The sequence below is a fragment of the Arvicola amphibius genome, chromosome 5 (genome assembly GCF_903992535.2).
Source record: "Arvicola amphibius chromosome 5, mArvAmp1.2, whole genome shotgun sequence".
Lineage (NCBI taxonomy): Eukaryota > Metazoa > Chordata > Mammalia > Rodentia > Cricetidae > Arvicola > Arvicola amphibius.
Genome location: NC_052051.1, coordinates 53,216,653 through 53,237,599, shown reverse-complemented (window position 1 = coordinate 53,237,599; position 20,947 = coordinate 53,216,653). Strand labels below are relative to the sequence as shown.

General features: G+C 51.4%; 1 protein-coding gene across 1 annotated transcript in view; it reads left to right on the top strand.

Annotated features, from left to right (window-relative positions):
- Positions 1-20,446, top strand: part of Duox1 (dual oxidase 1) — a 31,908-nt gene extending 11,462 nt beyond the window's left edge. The window contains exons 15-33 of the mRNA XM_038330641.1: positions 379-492; positions 1,189-1,388; positions 1,954-2,139; positions 5,899-6,124; positions 6,289-6,382; positions 6,641-6,816; positions 9,007-9,076; positions 9,461-9,586; positions 10,470-10,648; positions 10,746-10,976; positions 11,491-11,590; positions 11,783-11,832; positions 13,155-13,282; positions 17,158-17,311; positions 17,682-17,914; positions 18,126-18,284; positions 19,369-19,524; positions 19,629-19,757; positions 20,324-20,446. Of these exons, the coding sequence (XP_038186569.1) occupies positions 379-492; positions 1,189-1,388; positions 1,954-2,139; positions 5,899-6,124; positions 6,289-6,382; positions 6,641-6,816; positions 9,007-9,076; positions 9,461-9,586; positions 10,470-10,648; positions 10,746-10,976; positions 11,491-11,590; positions 11,783-11,832; positions 13,155-13,282; positions 17,158-17,311; positions 17,682-17,914; positions 18,126-18,284; positions 19,369-19,524; positions 19,629-19,757; positions 20,324-20,446 (2,834 nt within the window). The remainder of the gene's footprint in view (positions 1-378; positions 493-1,188; positions 1,389-1,953; positions 2,140-5,898; positions 6,125-6,288; positions 6,383-6,640; positions 6,817-9,006; positions 9,077-9,460; positions 9,587-10,469; positions 10,649-10,745; positions 10,977-11,490; positions 11,591-11,782; positions 11,833-13,154; positions 13,283-17,157; positions 17,312-17,681; positions 17,915-18,125; positions 18,285-19,368; positions 19,525-19,628; positions 19,758-20,323) is intronic.
- The last annotated feature ends 501 nt before the right edge of the window (positions 20,447-20,947 follow it).

Genomic DNA, 20,947 nt, shown 5'->3' with positions numbered 1-20,947 from the left:
TTGAGAAGCAGAGTTGGGGCAGACACGGTTTCTGAAACAGGAACATAAGGCTCTGTGTTGGTGGCCCAGCAGCCTGGTATGGTATGTCTAGCTTGTGGTTTGAGGAATCCAAGTGTGGACTTAGTCCCTGGCTAAGAAGGGATCTGAGTAATGGAACCGTTGGTGACAAGACAGATATTTTAGACACTATCCAGAGCTCCCTGTGGGATGCAAAGTCGTTCCTTCCATGGGGCCTCCACAGTTAGAAAGCTGTGCAGCAGGAGCGTCAGAAGGGAGGACTAGCGGGCACTCGTCCTAAGGAAAGGAGGTGAGAAGGGAGCGACTCCTATCTCCTTCCACCCTCACTTCCTGGGATACCCTCCCCCATTCTCATGCCAGTCAGCCTGCTCAGTGCCTGGATTGTTGCCCGGCTTCGGATGAGGAATTTCAAGAGGCTCCAGAGACAGGACCGCCAGAGCATCATGTCTGAGAAGCTTGTAGGGGGAGTAGAAGGTAGGCCTGGGGGTAGCTGGGGTTGTGATGGGAAGGATACAGCTTAGGGCTCTGGTTCCTATCCCCATCCCAGAAGCCTGTGCAAAAGGATTCTCAATTATAGGGCTGTCGGGAAAGCATGGGCAGGTGGAGGAGAGGCACAGTAGGCATTGGCCCTGCAGTTTTCCAAGTTTCAAAGCTCCTCCCAATGATCCTAAAGAAATGGAATGTGATAGAGTAGTGGAAGAGTCATGAGATCCTGCCTTCATTTCAAAGGGTTATGAATCACAAGTCCCGGATGGTTTTGCGGCATCGTACTCTGGAATCGCAGGCAACGGGAGTAATTAATGAAGGTCTGAAGTCAAGCAAGGATTGGAATCTTGATTCCACCACTGCAGACTGGCTGTTGGACCTTAAGCAGATTTTGGTTTAAATCTCTAAACCGGTTTATTCTTCTCTGTAAAATGGGGATTCTAGCGGTGCGGTGCCTGTATCTTAGGTTGTGAAGAAATGCAATAACGAATGCAAAGCAAACACTCAGGAAACAGCGGTCCTTCTCATGGATTAGAGGAACAGCAGAACTGTTGAGAAGAGAATGACCCTTGGGGCTTAGGAAGGGGCTGAGTTGTTGCTGAGACCCTGTACTGGCCCTCTCTCTCTCTCTCTCCCAATGCCTTCTACACCCTAGCTGACCCAGCCCCATCTCTTGCTTTTCAGCCTCGGAGTGGCAGGGCCGCAAGGAGCCCTGCAGGCCGGTGCTCGTACACTTGCAGCCTGGACAGATCCGAGTAGTAGATGGCAGGCTCACCGTGCTCCGCACCATCCAGCTGCGGCCCCCGCAGCAGGTCAACCTCATTCTGTCCAGCAACCGCGGGCGCCGCGCCCTGATGCTCAAGATCCCCAAGGAGTATGACCTGGTATGGCCCTGCAGGCCCCCATCACAGATGAGGTAGTTATGTGGAAGGGACGGAACGCTGAGCCAAGAGGTAGGGTTTCTGGTTGCTAGTCCCCAGATGTTGCGCCTGATAAAGAGATGAACTTGAACGTGTCTGTCTTGTTCTAGACCATGCTGGCTGATAGTTTCCTCATACTCTGGCAGCCACTGGAGACTTCCTTCTCTATGAAGGATGTTCTTATATGTCCTAGGTAGTTAGGAGTTCCTAGAAGAAGCTGGGTCCTCTTCCCTATTTCCTCATTTCAGTTTAGGGGATTTCCAGGCACGTGGAGGGGTGTTAAACAGGAGGCTGATTGTGGGTCCTGACTACCCCACTCACGGTCCACTCCACCCTCTGCTCCCCTCCCCACCTCCGGCTTTTCTCCAGTATGGAGTAAACGCTCACCTGAGCTCATGTCCTCTTCTGTAAATGGAAAGACAGTATCTCTTTTGCAAAGCCACACCAATGACCCCTAGGGTGACCCAAGCGAAACATGTTTCTTTGAGAGGCTCTGACATGTTTGCTTCTGCTCCTGCTGCCTTTGCAGGTGCTGCTACTAAACACGGAGGAAGAACGACAGGCACTGGTAGAAAACATCAGGGGGGCCCTGAAGGAGAGTGAGCTGAGCTTCCAGGAGTGGGAGCAGCGGGAGCAGGAGCTGATGAGGGCGGCAGTGACCAGGGAACAGCGGAGTCACCTCCTGGAGACTTTTTTCAGGCACCTTTTCTCCCAGGTGTGTACGTGGGATCAGATATGGTTATGCGTGTGTGTGTGTGTGTGGCTTGAGGCCATGGGGGGTGATCATTCAAAACTCAAGGTTTGAATTCTTTTTTTTCTTTTTTTTTTTTTTTTTTTTTTTTTTTTTTTTTTTTTTTTTTGGTTTTTTTTCGAGACAGGGTTTCTCTGTGGCTTTGGAGCCTGTCCTGGAACTAGCTCTTGTAGACCAGGCTGGTCTCGAACTCACAGAGATCCGCCTGCCTCTGCCTCCCGAGTGCTGGGATTAAAGGCGTGCGCCACCACCGCCCGGCAAGGTTTGAATTCTTAACTAAGTGTCATGATTTAGATCAAGTCACCAGACTTTTATGTTACTAGAGTCCCAGGCTAGAAACCAGATCTGGAAGAGAGGAGATAGGAGCATGTCCCAAATAATTAGGTTCATTCAGCTGCTTGCCTCACAAACCAAAGTGAAGGAGTCTTCAACATAGTCATGTTGGGAAGACAGAGCTGGAACATCGCAACGCTGTCTTTGGGAGTATTGACCTGCACTTCCAGATTATAGACAGAAAGGGCAGAAGAGGGAGCCCAGAGGCAGGCATAGCCAGTTAGCCCTAGTCACACCATGGTCTGGTAGATTAGCATAGCTAGTCATTTCTAGTCACACCATGATCTGAGGCATGCATGGCCAGTCAGCCCTATCACACCGGGGTCTGAGGCATGCATGGCCAGCCAGCCCTAGTCACACCATGGTCTTAGGCATGCTTGGCCAGTCATCCCTAGTCACACCATGGTCTTAGGCATGCTTGGCCAGTCAGCACTAGTCACACCATGGTCTTAGGCATGCTTGGCCAGTCATCCCTAGTCACACCATGGTCTTAGGCATGCTTGGCCAGTCAGCCCTATCACACCATGGTCATAGCCATGCTTGGCCAGTCAGCACTAGTCACACTGTGGTCTGGCAGATTAGTGTTTCAGTTTCAGTTCTACAAATTGACCCCAGAGAATGTGTCAGTGAGAGGAACATTCTAGTTCCTACAAGATGATGTTGCTTTGCTTCGTGGGCAGCCTCAGCTCCCATCATGGAGTACCTGCTTCTGTTTAGGGAGCATCTTATCATGGGATGATCTGCCTGCAGGCTCTGCTGTCCTGAAGGGAAGGTGACTGCAGGTTTATGGCAGTTACTACAGCGTTCAGCTCCTTTTGGGGGGTCTGGAACAGGGTGTAAAATCTGGTAGCAAGTAATCCTAGCACTCGGGAGGCAGAGGCAGGCGGATCTCTGTGAGTTCGAGACCAGCCTGGTCTACAAGAGCTAGTTCCAGGACAGGCTCCAAAGCTACAGAGAAACCCTGTCTCGAAAAACCAAAAAAAAAAAAAAAAAAAAAGAAAAAAAGTAAATTTAGGGTTGATCACCCTGATATCCTCAGGAGGTTTTATGGTGTGGGTTTGTGTGTGTGTGTGTGGTTTTTCGAAACAGGATTTCTCTGTAGTTTTGGAATCTGTCCTGGAACTAGCTCTTGTGGACTAGGCTGACTTCAAACTCACAGAGATCTGCCTGCCTCTGCCTCCCGAGTGCTGGATTAAAGGTGTGTACCACCACAGCCTGGCACTATTTTTGCTTTTTTTTTTTTAAAAAGGTTTATTTTAATTAAGTCCATGGGGGCGTGGCAGCACGAATGAGCATGGCTGTTCACAGGGCAGAGGCACCACATCCCTCAGGAACTCGAATGGCAGGTAAATGGTTGTGACCTCCTGAGAAGTCTAATGTTGGTGCTGGGAACTGAACTCGCATTCCCTCGGAAAGCAGTATGCTCTTAACTACCGAGCCTTCTCTCCAGCCCAAACAGGAAACGGAAGCCCAAAGGAGAGACACAAAATAAAGGCACAGGTGCCAAGATTTATTCTGCTTTAAGGAGTCTGTAGGACCACGTAAAGAGCTGGCACTCTTTTGAAAAACCGCTTTCTGAGTTCTTTTCACACTTCCTGTGGAGATGTCCCTACCCATCTCAGTCCTGTCTCCTGGGAGACAGCGTACAGGAATGAAGCAAAGCAAGCCAGCTCTGTGCCCCACTGAGAGCCAGAGTTCTTTCATTCTTCAGGGAGTGCACCATGGATTTACCATATGGACTTCTGAGAACTACTGGGAAGATGTGGGGAAATTAGATAGGAGCGAAAAGTCCCAAGACCGATGTCCACATCTGGTACAAACTTAAAGATAACCTGGATAGAACGCTGGAGTGGAAATAGGAGGTTTAATGTAGACAGCATCGTGATATACACCTAGAGAAACAGGAGGATTGGGAGTTCAAATCCAGCCTGGACTACTGTCTCAGAACCAATGGTGTCTGTGGACACAGTTCACTGATAAAGTGCTTTCTGGGATGTGTAAAACCTTGGGCTCTGTCACCAGCATGGGGCTCAGGGTAGGCATAAATACAGCATGCGACCCAAGAAAGTTAATCGTTCTATTGGGCCAGTGATGTTGTTCTCACAAAAGATTGGTAAGGGATGAAGACTGTAAAGATGATCCAGGGAACATGTGATCTAATACGTTAGTGAAAAGCTGGCAATCTGGCGTAAGATCGTGGTGGAGGTTAAGATTGGCAAGGACACAAAGAAAAGGTTTGGCCCAGGAGAAGGGAGTGGGTAGATAGGACCCAGCAGAGGAGCCCTGGAGAAGGCAGAAAATTAATGTCTGGGAAGGAGTAAGCTGCCTAGCCGGGAGAGAGTCACATGGGAGAATATCACTTAATGGGCATGCGTACATGGACTCTGGGCCAGGATTAATTCTCCAACTGTTGAGTGTGCATAAGAACCAGGGAGCCCTAAGCTGCTGGGTTGTGGCTCCTGCTAGGGCACCAGTGGGATCCAGGCACCTGCACTGAGTCCAGATGTCATCAGGATGAAGGGAAGACCTTGTTCTGGAAGCTTAGCCGACTGTTAGGTCTCCCCCTAGCTGCCTTGTACTCTCAAGCCATGCCCGACCCAGACGTTCCTGTTGATCTGTCACCCGTAACCTATGAGATAAATAGAGCAGGTGAGGAAACGAAGCCCAGACAACTGGAGGGAACTGCCCCAGGGCACGCAGCACCCGGCTGGCAGGGTTGGGACATGAACCCAGGTCTCTTACCTCTAGCCCCAGGCTCTTTCCACTAAAGCACCTTGTTTGAAGCTGTAGTGTTTGCCTCATGAAAACACAGCCAGGCTTGGACTGAGCAGCTGTTGACAGGCAGGAAAAACAGGTATTATGGCCTTGGCCTACCTGCTTCCCTCACCGGCTGTTCTCTTGCTAGGGCAGTCCCTGGGTAAGATGGACATGGCCCACAATAAGAATTCTCCTCTGCCAACCCCTCTAGATGGAAGACAGACGTAAAGGATAAACATAGTGTCAGGAACCCCAAAGGGAGGAGGACTTCATCTTGGCTTGGGAGGATCTGGGGGAGGATACTGTTGGCAAGCAAGGCCTGCCTTCGATTGTGCCTACTTTCTGTCTGACTCTTCTAACCCCTGTGTCTCTGATCATAGAGGTTAGATCACAACATTGTGCTGAGGTCACAGCATTTCTGGAACCTATTGGTTCTAACTCCAAACGCACAGGTCAGGGCAAATGTGCATACTTGGTTCAGCTAAGTCAAAGGGCCAAGCCTCTGTAGCATAGCTGTGACTCTCAGACCTGGACTGCTTGTGGGAGTGTATGCTGGACAGATGCCTCAGAGAGTGGCCCCACCAACCTGCAAGTGAAGGATGCCCCCCAACTCCTGTGTCTGCCTACATGCAGGTGCTGGACATCAATCAGGCAGATGCAGGGACTCTGCCTCTGGACTCCTCAGTGAAGGTGCGCGAGGCCCTGACCTGTGAGCTGAGCAGGGCTGAGTTTGCCGAGTCTCTGGGCCTCAAGCCTCAGGACATGTTTGTGGAGTCCATGTTTTCTCTGGCTGATAAGGACGGCAATGGCTACCTCTCTTTCCGGGAGTTCCTGGACATCCTGGTGGTCTTCATGAAAGGTGAGAAAGGAGAAAATAATGTTCAAACGGGTGGGACAGTGGCGCTGCAGTGTGGCTGGACGATAGGAAACAGAGAGTCCCGAGTCCACGGCAGATGCCTGGGAGTCTAGTAAGGGGTTCTGAAGGTTGGGTAGGGCTCTCCTCATAAACCCTTCTTCTTTCAGGCTCCCCCGAGGAGAAGTCTCGCCTTATGTTCCGAATGTACGACTTTGATGGGAATGGCCTCATTTCGAAGGATGAGTTCATTAGGATGCTAAGGTTGGTCCTCTCGAACAGCAAGAAGAGTTAAGTCAGGACAGGGACTTCCAGAAAGAGGAGGGTCCATCAAAGGAATGGTTATAAAGGAGAAGCAGGGGGTCTCTTCCTTATCTTTGTAACCAGAGCCTTCCAGAACTACTAGGGAACTTGGGATTCAGCAAGCTGGGTCCCTGATTTAGCCTCCCTCTGCCCGAAGACCTGGTGGGATGGTCAGCGAACTTTTGTATCTGGGCTTGGTGTGCCTGCCCCCAACCCTAGGTCCTTCATAGAGATCTCCAACAATTGCCTGTCCAAGGCCCAGCTGACTGAGGTGGTGGAGTCCATGTTCCGGGAGTCGGGCTTCCAGGACAAGGAGGAGTTGACCTGGGAGGACTTCCACTTCATGCTGCGTGACCACGACAGTGATCTCCGATTCACACAGCTCTGTGTCAAAGGTGGGGCTGCCTGGCTGGCAGGCTGGCTGACGTAGCTGTCAGGAGGCGTAAGGCCTACATACTTTTAGGAGTCCACAGAAATACTTTATATGAGAACCAGAAGAGAAAAAAAATCAGTATAATAATGAATGCATAATATAACCAGTCTGGATGATGCTCATGTGATTATCAAATAACATTGCTAATTTATTTTTATTTGTACGGAGAAAAGGGCCCAGGAAGATAGAAGCGCCCTGGGCCCATGAATGTAGCCTGGCTGCTGCTGTGGGGTGAGAGGTGGGCGGGAGACTTTTTTTTTTTGTTTGAGACAGAGTCTTGCTCTGTGCGTGACTGGATGGCCTGGAACTTGCTATGCACACCAGACTGGCTTTGAACTTCTGGTAATCCTCCTGCCTCTACCTCCCAAGTGCTGGGAAAACAGATGTATGCTACTACACTCAATTTCGGTAAGAGATGTTGACGGGAGCCCTGCTTCTGCTGGATCCTTGCCAAAGCCACCTCACCTCTGCACCTCTAAGCTTGGTGCCCAGAGCAAGGAGGAAACAGTGTCTCTTTGTTCCCGCTCTATTGAGGCCAGGGTACATTCTCAGTGACTAGGTTGTATGGGTGGGGTGTATCTGGTATTTTATCCCCTAACTCCCGCCCTATCTCCTGGCTAAATGCTCAGTAAACGTTTGCTGAGTAGGTCAAGGTCCAACGACACTGTCTGCTCCCTACCTCCTGCCCTACCTGCGTCTAACTCAAGTGGGTGGGGGTCAGAGTCGTCAGAGTGAGGGATGGGACAGATGGCAAGTCAGGGGTCTGTGCGTGGCCTGCTCTGAGCTGTCACAACGTCTTCGTAGCTTGAAATTCTCCTTGGAACATGTTGAGACCAAACCCAGACCTTCCCGGGATTCTGAGAACAGTGGGGGCTAGCAGCGTTGCTGAGAGATGGAAGCGAGTTGGGCAAGATGCGGATAAACTTCTGCACAAGGCCTCCTCTGGCCTGAGGGCAAGGGGAGCTGGTGAAAGGAAAGCTGAGTCTGTAGCTTTTTCTTCTTTTCCTAGGAAGCCAAGCAATGGGTACTTGGGCCTGAGGGCAGAGGCGAGCCAGGTGACACAGTCCTGGGGATGCCGGGGCCTGGTGTGACTGTGCAGGGGACTGAGTGAACAATGTGTGGCGTCTTGTTTTCCTTTTGTTCGTCGCTGCGTGCTGCTCTTTCCTTCTGAGCTTATTTGAAAAGGTTTGACACGACAGGAAAGGACACACGGGTTTTACATGCAGTCCTTCTCTTCCACCAAGACGAGGTCTTTCTGGATGACTACCTCGCCACATTTGCTGTTTGCCGAAGGACTGGAGAGTCCACATATTGGCACTTGGTGTTAGGCACTTGAATTTGGGGCTGGAGAGATGGCCCAGGGGTGAAGAACACCTGCTGCTCTTGTAGAGGACCACGTTTAGTTCCCAGCACCCACATGGCAGCTCACAACCACTTGGAACCAAGTTGCAAGGGATTGGGTGTCCTCTTCCGGCCTCCTTGGGCATCAGGCATACATGTGATGCACAGCGATCTACGGATACAAACACTCACAAATTTAAAATAACTCTTTAAACACTTGGGTTTCATGTGGCTAAGTTCACCATGAGCCAAGACATCTTCAGGGTTGGTTTAGAATTTAGAAGCACCCCTGGAGGCTCCAGGTCTCCTGTAAGAACTTGGATTTGCCAGGCAGTGCACGCCTTTAATCCCAGTACTCAAGAGGCAGAGGCAGGTGAATCTCTGTGAGTTCTAGGCCAGCCTGGACTACAAAGAGAGCTCCAGGACAGCCAGGGCTGTTACACAGAGAAACCCTGTCTCAACCCCCACCCCCTCCAGAAAGAACTCGGATATGCTGCTCAGCCTTGCTTTGTTCTCAGTGTGCAGCCCTGATGGGAACAATGAGATAAAGTTTCCAGTATTGTATTATGAACATTTCCAACCCAGAAGGACCTTTGAGTAACTTTCCTTATAGCTACACTGATCAATAGATAGGTGATTCCAGTTCTCACTGGACTGGGCCAAGAACTGAGGCTGGGGTCCCCAGAGACAGGATCTCCTCTGGATGGAGACTTTCTACAGGTTTGAACTTAGGAAAGAGTTCCTGTGCTTGAGCTAGGCTCAGCTGGACTCTGGGCTCTGAGCTGTCCCCTCACCAAGCTCTGTGTCACAGGGGTGGAAGTGCCTGAAGTCATTAAGAACCTCTGCCGTCGAGCCTCCTACATCAGCCAGGAGAAGATCTGGTGAGCTTCCGTCTGGGTATATAGGGTAGCTGTCATTTTGTCCCTAGGATGGCTGAGGTTGGGCACTGCCCCCATCCCATGTAGCACCTTCATGCAAACAGAAAAAGGGCCCACTTCCTCCAAGCGGGTACATCCTGCTTGGAGATGAGGAGAGAGACTGCTGAGTTTAGGCAGAGCTCACTCACTGCCGGGGCCAAGTGTCCTCGGAGAGGACACAGTTACATGTGGCGACCTCCACTGGAACTCACTCCCTGTCCACCTTGCTGGGGGGACTCCTGATGTCCTGTGTGGAGGGTTTTGATCTTTTCTTGACAAAGTTGGTTTGGAGGCAGAGCAGGGCAGCAAGAGGTTGGTTGGCAGACACCTTCTGCTTTTCCTTCCTAGTCCTTCGCCCAGAATGAATGCCCACTGTGCCCGCAACAACATCAAGACTGAGGCATCACCACAGAGACTACAGTGCCCCATGGACACAGACCCTCCTCAGGAGATCCGACGGAGATTTGGCAAGAAGTATGGCTGCTTTGCCCCTAAAGTCCATGCCCCTTCAACCACCCATTACATGGTGCTGAGTACTACACTCTATAGGCAGATAAATACTCTCTGCCCCAGAATGCCTTGAATCGGTGCACCCGTCACTACAGTTCCCTACGGATGAATGTTAGAGTGGTAGGAAGGGCAAGGAACTTCAGGACTCAGGGACATTTTCTCACCTCTGTCTGGGAAGTCGGGGGGGGCCTTCACAGAGAACCTGCCCTAGTTAGGTTTTTGTTGCTGAGATAAAACCATGACCAAAAGCAACTTGGGGAGAAAGGGGCTTATTTGGCTTACAGATTACAATCTATCATAGAGAGAGGCCACGGCAGGAACTCAAGGCAGGAGCTTGCAGCAAAAACCAGAGGAGTGCTGGCTTCTGGCTTGCTTCCTCTAGCTGTTCAGCTACCTTTCTTATATAGCCTAGGCTCACCTGCTCAGGGATGGCACCACCCACAGTGGACTGGCCCTACCTACATCAGTTAACAAAAAATGCCCCAAACATGCCAATCTGATGAAGGTAATTCCTCATTGGAGGTTCCTTATTCCCAGGGATGCCAAGTTAACCACTAAAGCTAACTGTGACAGGCCCCTTGAGCCTTCCATAGGCTAACTGTGAGTGCCTGGTAGGAGCAACAGACAGGGAGGGGAAGGGGCTGTCTGTGTGAATGGACCCTGGTGTAGAGGCAGTGTATGCCCCAGAGATAAAATAATCTCTTGGAGATCCACCCCCACTTAGACTTAGCCTACTAAGGGTCTGAACCTGTCCTCCAGGATGCTCTTCAGAAACATCTTTTGGGGTAGCAGGTTTCCACTGGTATTGAGTCTCACAGGCCAAAGGTTTAGGCTTCTTGTCTCCCAGGGTAACTTCGTTCCAGCCCTTGCTGTTCACGGAGGCACACCGAGAGAAGTTTCAACACAGCCGCCGCCACCAAACGCTGCAGCAGTTCAAGCGCTTCGTTGAGAACTATCGGCGCCACATAGGCTGTGTGGCAGTGTTCTACGCCATCACTGGGGCGCTCTTTCTGGAGAGGGCCTACTGTGAGTGACACCGCAGGTCAGGGGTGGGTGGTGGTGGTGACGGGCTGCGGCAAGTGACGATAGCGTCGCCTCCAACCACACTCCTGTCCCTTCACAGACTATGCTTTTGCGGCACACCACAGCGGCATCACCGATACCACGCGTGTGGGCATCATCCTGTCCCGGGGCACTGCGGCCAGCATCTCCTTCATGTTCTCCTACATCCTCCTCACCATGTGTCGCAACCACATCACCTTCTTGCGGGAGACCTTCCTCAACCGCTACATCCCCTTCGATGCCGCTGTGGACTTCCATCGCCTAATTGCCTCCACAGCCATCGTCCTCACAGGCAGGGGCTGCTGCTCTGGGACTGTCTTGGTCCCTGCTGCCCTTGCTAGCTTCCCCTCCTCTGGTGCTCCTCCGTCCCCACTGGCACTTAACTTTAATGTGGCTCTTGGGTGGCATTTCCATAAGGATGGAGTTAGCTGGGCTGTGGGATGAAATTAAGTTCAGGAGCCCACCCTGCCCTGAAAGGCTTTTCCTATACTTCCAACCCCTCAGCTTTAACTGACAATTTACCAAGACTCCAGCACAAAGGGTAGAAATGCTTGCTTTCCTAGTTCCTATGCTTTAAAACAGATCCGTGAAAGAAACCAAAGAAATGAGCTTCTAATGGCATAATTTCAGACTCGTGTGGTTGTGTTCGTGGGTGGAATGGGGGAGGACCAGGAGGCTGACTACCAGTCAGCAGCCCAGACCACGAGGGTGCTGTTTTATTCTTCCATGTCTGTTTGGCGCTCGGATGTGTTGAGCATCCTCGCTTGGCTATCCCTGGGCTCATTACCCTGTTTGGTCTTCCCTAGTCTTACACAGTGCTGGCCATGCGGTCAATGTGTACCTGTTTTCTGTCAGCCCGCTCAGCGTCCTCTCCTGCCTCTTCCCTGGCCTCTTCCATGATGATGGGTAAGTGTGTGTGTGTCAGGAACGAATTTCCTGAAGGTAGAGGATAAATTTTCTTGGCCCAGAGAACAGGGTCACCTTCTGGGATGGATGGACAATGACCAACCTGAAGGGTATTTGTGCTGTTCCTCTGGGAACTCTCGGAGAGGGCCTGGAGAACTCATCTCGCGACTCCCTGCTGTGCCTTCCACACAGGTCCGAGTTCCCCCAGAAGTATTACTGGTGGTTCTTCCAGACTGTGCCAGGTGAGAACTCTTCCCCTCTCTCAGTGTCTAGGCTTGACTCCAAATTCCAGGCTATGGGTTCCGTCTGTCCCTGAATAGCCAAACTCACTCAATTCTTCTTTTTGTTTTTTGTTTTGTTTTGTTTTGTTTTTCGAGACAGGGTTTCCCTGTAGTTTCTAGAGTCTGTTCTGGAACTAGCTCTTGTAGACCAGGCTGGCCTCGAACTCAGAGACCCGCCTGCCTCTGCCTCCCGAGTGCTGGGGTTAAAGGCGTGCGCCACCACCACCTGGCTTCATTCAATTCTTATGATGAGCCAGGCTCTGCCCTCTGGCCCAGAGGACACTTCTAGGCAGTAAGAAGCTTTGGTGGTTGCATCACAGCCCCCTCAACCTTGGGCTAGATCCCCTCTAGGAGGGGCTTATTGGACCTTATTCTGGACTGGTTCTCAGAGGGTTGGGAGTAGGCCCCTCTTCATAATACTTATACTTACCATGACCGTTGCTTGGAGAAATGCGGTGCCCCAGCTCTATGGGAGAAGGACCAGGCTTTTTTAAAATCAGTTCAGGCAGAAGCCCCCACCCACACCATAAAAAGCCTTGACAAAGGTTGGGGAATATTCCTAGCTTACTGCAATCACCCAACTCAGAGCTAATAGCTGTGAATCTATTAAGATTGATCCTAAACCTATTTATATTTTCAGTCTGTTCCCTCCTTGGGGTAATGTGTTTTTCATTTTCACCCCTTCTGTGAAATACAGCAGGTTTTTTAAAATCCTACTGCTTTGAACTTCAGAGGGTGCTTGCTGACTTCCGCACCCTGGGATTTGGTGGATAAGGCTGTATTTATGCTCTTTTCTCTGCTCACGACTTTTACAGGCTGTGGTTCAATCCCTCCTTAACCTTTGCGTTCCCACACATCAGGGCTCTAATCTTCCTAATTACCGTCTTTCTCCTCCTTGATCACCGAGGTATTCTGTGTTTCCACACCCCATCCTGGCTTTAGCCCTCTCTGTACCCCTGGCATGGGATCCTCCAGGAAAGCTGGGGCTTTCTACCAACTCCAGGTAGATGAGGGACTCTGTCAATTTGCTGTTTGGTATGGTCCCAGGCACAAAGTGGTCCAGAGTTCACGTCCTAACAACCAAGAATAGTGGTGCAGTTTTGACTCCATGGTGATGGGGCCTGATATTTCCAGTGTCTCATCTAGAGATTTCTGTGCATTCATTCATTCATTCATTCAGCACACGTTTGAGAAGCCTGCACTATGCCAGGCCCTGCAACGGCCAGGAGGATCAGTGTTGAGACAGTGTTGTTCTTTAGTCTCCTGCCCTTTTCTCTTCCCAGGCCTCACTGGAGTCCTGCTGCTCCTGGTCCTGGCCATCATGTACGTCTTCGCCTCCCACCACTTCCGCCGACGCAGCTTCCGGGGCTTCTGGCTGACCCACCACCTCTACATTTTTCTCTATGTCCTGGTGAGAGTTTTTGGCTGTGAGCCAGGCCAGTGGGGTGCAGACAAGACATTCCTAGGGAGGCACTGAGGGCTCGACGTTGATTTTCCATCCCCATAGTGATTTCACATATTCATTTCTCCATATCCCTCTATGAAGATGGAAATTATAGTGTGGGGCTCTCAGTAGGCTGAACCCATTACGCGCCTCTCGGAAGGTCCCTCCCTGCCGTGGGTTTTTTTGGTAGCGGCCCTGCCAGGTTCACCCACATTCCTCACAGACTCCCCCACACCATTTCTCTCCAGTCTTTCTCTGCCTTTGCGTGGCTGGTTTTTTGGTTCCTGGGTGGACTGCTTGCACCTTAAGGAAGAATTATTCTTTTAGAGAAACTTCAGTGGGTTCTACTTTTGCTCTGATCTCATCAGAGAACACATTAGCTGTATCACCCAACCAAACACCTATGAAGTTAATAGGGTTGCTCGAAACACCAGCCGGACTGCTGAGAAGATGGGCTTTGAGCCTCCACCGTGTTAGGTTTTGGTGGGACAAGTGGTCCAAGAGGACACTGAGATGGGATCACTGGAGAAAAGGAGCTTATTAGGAGTTGTTGACACCATGGGCAGACAACAGAGATGTAGTAACATGGTCTAGGCCCCAGCACCAGAGACAGACAGAATGGCTGGGTCTCTGAAGACTGTCAGGGCCTAGGTGGCAGAGGAAGGAATCTCTTATGCCTTTTGAGGATGGGGGAGGTTCACAGCAAGAGCCTGCAGCCAGGAGGAGGCTGGGAAGGGAGTGGAGAACCGGATATTGCACCCTTTGATGTAGACTCACACGAGATGTCATGACACTAGCCATGACTCAGACAACACCCGTTAGTGCCTGAGAGCAGACCCAAGCAAAGGCTTGATTCTGACATTACCGTTCTTACACGCCTATCCTATTTCCTTCTCGAGCTGGGACCCATGGTTTCTTTCCTCCCCTCTCTTCTCCTGTTCCTGCCACCCTCCACTGTGTTGTCAACAGCTGATTGACCTGACTTCCTGAGCTGACTCTGACCTGGGTCCCTGCCTCAGGTACACAGTATGTCCCCAAAGGGCCCCCTAAGTTGACTGAGAAGTTAAACCAAGTCCCGAGGCCCTTACTTTTCCCACGAGTTGTTTGATGGCTTGGCTGCTGGCATTCAGAGAGCCCAAAGCCCCCATGACTAGCATTTTTATCTCCTAGCATAACAGTACACAGGGGTCTCTTTTGTTCTGCGATGAAGAATGTACCATTGTCTGGGTGTGGTTGGATCCTGGTATCCCACCTCCCTCCTCCCAGATGCAGCTCTGTCCTCACTGTTAGCTGGGAAGATTACTGCTGTGGCTTAGCGCTTCCTGATTTTGAAATAACTATCTGCCTTGGCTTAGGATAGTTTCTAGAACTGCTGATGTTTGCTTCCATATAATCTCTCCCTCCTTTGAGAGCTCGGGTTAACTAATTTCCTCCTTCCCTCCCTCCCTCCCTACTCAATGATGGGTGGAGTCCTAGCCTGATGCCTACTGCTTTTGCTAGGAATATGTTCCTTGGTGATAAAATGAGTAGGGAGACCCAGCAGAGTGGTTAGCTTGATTCCCTAAGTTCAAGACTGCTTTCTGATTTATTGCTGGATTATAGACATCGCTGGCTTGCTGCGCAGCCCCAGCCTGGCAGATTGAGAGCATTTTACCTGGTTAGCAACTTCCTCCCACTTATCCCCGGGGATGGAGGGAGCAGACTCTGAGAAAGAATGTCCATGCTGACAAACTCAGCCTAGACTGAACTTCTCCACCACTTGTGGGGAAAGGTTAAAAAATGTGGAACCCTTGACTGGAGAAGGAATTCCTGAACAAGAGACCTGAATTCACTGAAATAGATAGCAACCAAGGGCCTCTTTTGTCCTAGTTCTGTGGGAAGTCCAACAGAGGTGGCGATTCCTGCCCTTAGGAAGTTAGGATTTGCTGCAGAGACCAGTGCCACATTCACACCAAACAGAAGGGTTCGCTGAGCAGAGTGTCCCAACAGTAAGCCACAGGAAGTCACAGAGGAGAGTTTCACTTATGCTGACCTGGCTAGGGGCAACTTTGAGGGGAAAATGGGACTTCAGCCACAGCTTTAGAAGAGAGAAACTAAACATCGACAAGGCTGAGCGGACGCTGAAGAGCAATCCAGGCGGCAGGACCTAGGTAGAAGGGCATGCGTATTAGATACAAGGGCGAGAGGAGGGACAGGATATGCAGGGGACAGAGGAGACAGGCCTGGGTAGTGGCAGGGCATGCATGCTGGTGACATGTGGGGGTGGCTGATGAGGCAGAGTGGTTATGGCTTATCAGAGAGGCCATGCTACATGGCAGAGCGCAGAGAGAAAAGAGCAGTGGGTGAGGAAAGCAGGCTTGGACCACACCCATGATTGGGGCGGCAGATGGACTGGGGCCAGTGCAGGAGCTGGAAAATGAGTGGCAAGGGAGGCTGAGGCAGAACCAGCAGAACACTGTTACCGAGGTAACAGGGAACCAGGGAGGTGGGAAGGGAGGCGGCAGAGAGGGAGCTGGCATGGCTTACAGAAGACCTTGTAGTAGGGCCTGGTAGCAGGTGCCTGTAGGTGAAGTAGGAGGATTACAAGTTCAGAGTCTACCTGGTCCACAGAGTGAATTTAAGGCTAGCCTGATCAAATCCCTAAGGCTACCTCAAAGTAAAAAGTAAGAAAAAGCTGGCTGTAGGTCTGTTGTAAAAACACTATCTAGTGCGTGTGGGTCTCTAGGTTTAATCCCAGAGAATAAAAAAAAAGAAAGTGAGGGGAAGAAAGTCCTGGGGCAGGGTTATAAGCTGCCAAGGTATCTCATGGAAAAGACTAGTTAGGTGTTCTTAGCCACCAACAGGTGGAATAAACAGGGCAATCCCTTCCTCGACAATTACCGAGTGCCAAATGTGTACCCAGCAGGCATCATGCAGATCCAAGACAATGCTAGCACAGGCTCCACCTCCTCAGACCACTCAGAAAATAATACACATGTGGATGAACAAAGGCTGACCGTGGATGAGGGAAGATTAAGAAAAGAGATATGCTCTGATGTGATGGAGGTGTCATTTCTTCTGAGACGTGGAAAAGGGGGTGGAGTAGCCATGGGGAGATCTAGGGACAAGGAAGCCCAGGCTTGCCCTACCCCTGTAAGTGCAAAGATTCGGAACCCAAAAGGACCAGGGAGAAAGAACCAGCTAGTAGGATTCTAGAGGCCAGAGTGCTGCAAGGCTGGAGAGTTCAATGGGAAGTTCACTAAAGCTTTTTAGACAGAGAACATGATAAGGAAAGCCACGTTGGCCAGGTGTGTTGATGCAAACTTGTAAATTCTGTACTAAGAAGGCTGAGGCAGGAAGCTCGTCACAAATTCAAGGCCAGCCTGGTACATCTGAGATCTGAGATATTCTCATTCTCTCTCTCTCTCTCTCTCTCTCTCTCTCTCTCTCTCTCTCTCTCTCTCTCTCTCTCTCCATCTCTCTCTCCATCTCTCTCCTCTCTCTCTCCACCTCTCTCCTCTCTCTCTCTCTCCATCTCTCTCTCTCTCTCTCTCTCTCTCTCTCTCTCTCGCTCGCTCACTCACACACACACACACACACACACACACACACACACACACACACAGAATCCAGAATCCAGGTGGGGGGGTCACCTTGGCTATGTATGGAATGGTAGTATTCCTTTGGTGTGCTTTGGAGGATGGAGGTGGGAGTGATTATCTCAGAACCTAGAAGGAATGGATTCATGGGAGGTAGGGAATGGATACACCAGTGGGTTAGGTCATGGGGTCCAAGGTCAAAGCTGGTTCCACAGTCTGTTGTGTGTACCACTTGGACTGAGCCTTATTCTTCATCCTGTGCAGCTCATCATCCACGGCAGCTTTGCTCTGATCCAGGTGCCCCGATTCCACATCTTCTTCCTGGCTCCGGCAATTATCTATGTGGGGGACAAGCTGGTGAGCTTGAGTCGGAAGAAGGTGGAGATCAGCGTGGTGAAGGCCGAGCTGCTGCCTTCAGGTACAAGCCTGAAGATTGTGGGAACCCACTTGGTTATTAAAGCAACCGACAGGGTACAGGCAGTACCTGGACTGCTCCAGTCTACTGTCCTGGCCCAGGAGAAGTGGAAGGGACCTGGGGTTCTTGGGAGAAGTAATCTGATGAGAAATGTTCTTAGCTTGAGGTGTGGGCCCCTCTTAAGACAGAGAATAGAGAATCCCAGGCCAGCCTTCCCCTTGCCCTGTTCACCCCCAGCTCCTCTGCAAGGCAAGATTCTAGTGGGGGAATGTCTACCTTGCCATCAGAGCTGAGGCTATTGTTAGAGGAACTTTCTGGAGACCATACTGTTGCTGGGTTCTGGGCAACAGTCTCTTGTGCCATTCCTTCCCAGGAGTGACCCATCTGCGGTTCCAGAGGCCCCAGGGCTTTGAGTATAAGTCAGGGCAGTGGGTGAGGATTGCCTGCCTGGCTCTGGGGACCACTGAGTACCATCCATTCACACTGACCTCGGCACCCCACGAGGACACACTCAGCCTGCACATCCGGGCAGCTGGACCCTGGACCACCCGCCTCAGGGAGATCTACTCACCTCCGACCGCTGACACCTGTGCCAGATACCCAAAAGTGCTCAGATTATCTACACACCTCTGTAGCCCCCTCCCCCCGCATCACCAGGCTCCCTACTGTACCGCCTCCTCCCAGAGAGCAGCACAGACCCAACCCCACCCTGTATTCTTCCTGATGTCTTGTAACTCCCTTTCCCTGCCCAACATGTCCATTTCAGGCTTCAGAACAATGGCTAAGCTGAATTTTAACACCACTGTCCTTCCCACAGCTGTACCTCGATGGGCCATTTGGAGAGGGTCACCAGGAGTGGCATAAATTTGAGGTGTCGGTGCTAGTGGGAGCTGGAATTGGGGTCACCCCCTTTGCCTCCATCCTCAAAGACCTGGTTTTCAAGTCATCAGTCAGCTGCCAAGTGTTCTGTAAGAAGGTGAGAGCCAGCCCACGGTTCCCCCAGTACTGCCCCTATCTCCTGCCTCTGTTCATGTCTCTACCTTCTGGGGAGGACAAGTTGGTCTGAAACCCGGAGAAGGATGGTGTGTTGGAAAGATGCCAGGTTGTCCTGACAGGCGGAATTGGTATACTGATGTCTATAGGACTCCACCCAGTTTCTAAGAGCTCCTTCATCACTCAGCCGTGGGGTGCTCCGCACAGGAACTGCTTGTGGGAGTCCCTCCAGGAAGGGCTGAAGGGAGGCAAAACAAAACAAGCAACCAACGAAACCGCATTCCCTCATCCAGAAGAGGCCAGCCCTCAGAGCGCTGGCTGGGAGAGGGAAGGGCACCTTTGGGGTGGGGCACAAGTAAAACTGGCTCAGGTCCCAAGGTTGAGGGGAGGTGCCAAGGTAGGACTTGCGGATGGGTTGGCTCTAGTCACACAGCCAAGCCTTCAGGCCCCCTCCACACAGGCCCTTTTTCTGTAGTTCGGACCCAATGGCAGGCCTCTGCTTGTCTCTCTGGGCCTGGCAGGTGAATCAGGTGCGCTGGAATGCAACAGGCAGAGGCCCAGCCTACAGGCTGTCAGCACTCAGAGGGTGACAGCTCCTTCCTTACCTGCTCCTTCACCTGCAGCACCTGGCTTTTCCTCTTGATAGATGCCTTTCATCACATTTCAGGCAGCTGGGGATCCCCAAGGTGGCTGCTCCATGGAATGCCCTTCAGCTCAAAGTTCTGCCTCTAGGCAGCTGCTCAGCACTGGCCAGTCTCCTGCTCTAGCATCTCCCACTGAAGGAAGTGCTGGGTTTGGCTTGAGGAAGTTGCTTCTGACCCCAAAGCCCCTCAGCTCAGTTGTGGAAGGTTTTTTAGTCTGGCACCAGGTTGCCTCTCACTTCCACCTCTTTGTCCAGGGGTAATCTACCCCTGGCCTCAGAGCCTGGTCCTACTTCCCAAACATCCTATTTCCCAGATGGTCTGGGAACAGTCACAAGCTGGCTTAGGTCAGAATTCCGTGTGGAGATCCCTGACGAGTAGGGAAGCCAAGCTGAGCTGGCTCTGAGCCCCAGTGTGTGTCCTCAGATCTACTTCATTTGGGTGACAAGGACTCAGCGGCAGTTTGAGTGGCTGGCTGACATCATCCGGGAGGTGGAGGAGAATGACCACCAGGACCTTGTGTCTGTGCACATCTATATCACCCAGCTGGCTGAGAAGTTTGACCTCAGGACCACCATGCTGGTAGGCCAGGCCAACCAGGCAGGGCAGGTGGGACACTCTCAGGGCCAAGAGCTGGTCCTGGCCATGCCTGGCTATGATCCTCTGTGTCCCTCTTCCTCCCCCAGTACATCTGTGAGCGGCACTTCCAGAAGGTGCTGAATCGGAGTCTGTTCACGGGCCTGCGCTCTGTCACCCACTTTGGCCGCCCTCCCTTTGAGCCTTTCTTCAACTCTCTGCAGGAAGTCCACCCCCAGGCAAGTCTCCTCCACATCCCAGTTCTTGTCCCCTTCATCATCTGGGGTGAGAACGAAGCTCCCCAACCTGCTCTATCAGGGAAAGATGTGGTCACCACCGAGAACCTATCACTTAGCAGACTGGTAGGTTACAGACTAGAAAAGCATAGGTGGAGTCACCCTAAGGTGCTAAGAAAGGAGGAAGCCCTAAATTTATCCACCACACAGAAGAGCTCAACAACAGAAACATCCCTCACTCAGGACTGCCCTGGCCCTGGGTGGAGCTAATTTTCACCAGGAACAGTGAGTAGGCTGGCCACAGACCTCATAAGCAACAAGCTGCCCCTGGATTTGAACACTGGTGGTTAAGTGGCCTTTTTCACAGTGACCTAGCACTTACAAAGTTGAGCTAGACGTACAGTGAGCTAGCCCTCACCATGCATGGTACAAAAGAAACCTTCAGTAGGAACACTGGATGGCTTTTTAATAGGACCAAAGCCTGCACCTTAAACATAAACCTTGCTGACCAATACTGACCCAGCTCTGCCAGTAAATATGTCTGCCTTTGGTTCTTTCTCCTGCAATAGGTCCGAAAGATTGGAGTATTCAGCTGTGGTCCCCCTGGCATGACCAAGAATGTGGAGAAGGCCTGTCAGCTCATCAACAAGCAGGACCGGACTCATTTCTCTCACCATTATGAGAACTTCTAGGCCTCCTGCCCAGCAACTCTGCCCACTACCGCCCAGCAGAGCAGGGGCTTTGGCCTGTGCCTTAACCCCCAGTACTCATTTCTTCTGGTTGCCTCAGGCTTGGCTCTCTTCCCGCCTGCCAGTTTGGTCCAGGTAGCCATGCTCAGACATCATGTGTGGGCGCAGAGATCTCTAGGGCCAGGAAGTGTCTGAGCTTGGAGAAGCGCGCCGTTTAAGAACCAAAGGTTCAGAGGGAGGGGGGCATTCTGGTTGAGACAAAATGTGGATTCTTCCAGGGGAAAATGAAAATTCAATAGACAAGCTGTCACGTTAACTGTAACTGTGTAACTATGATCCTGAGGAGTGGTGGTACGGATGCTGGCATCTTTGACCTTTTTGATCTGTGACCTTCCTGAATTCCCGGTTCCCCGCTTTCAAAACAGCTGGGAGATGTTTTAGAGTGGGCAGGGGCAGCTTATCAAAACCCTCAGGACCAGCCTAACTGCGTAATGTAGCCAGACC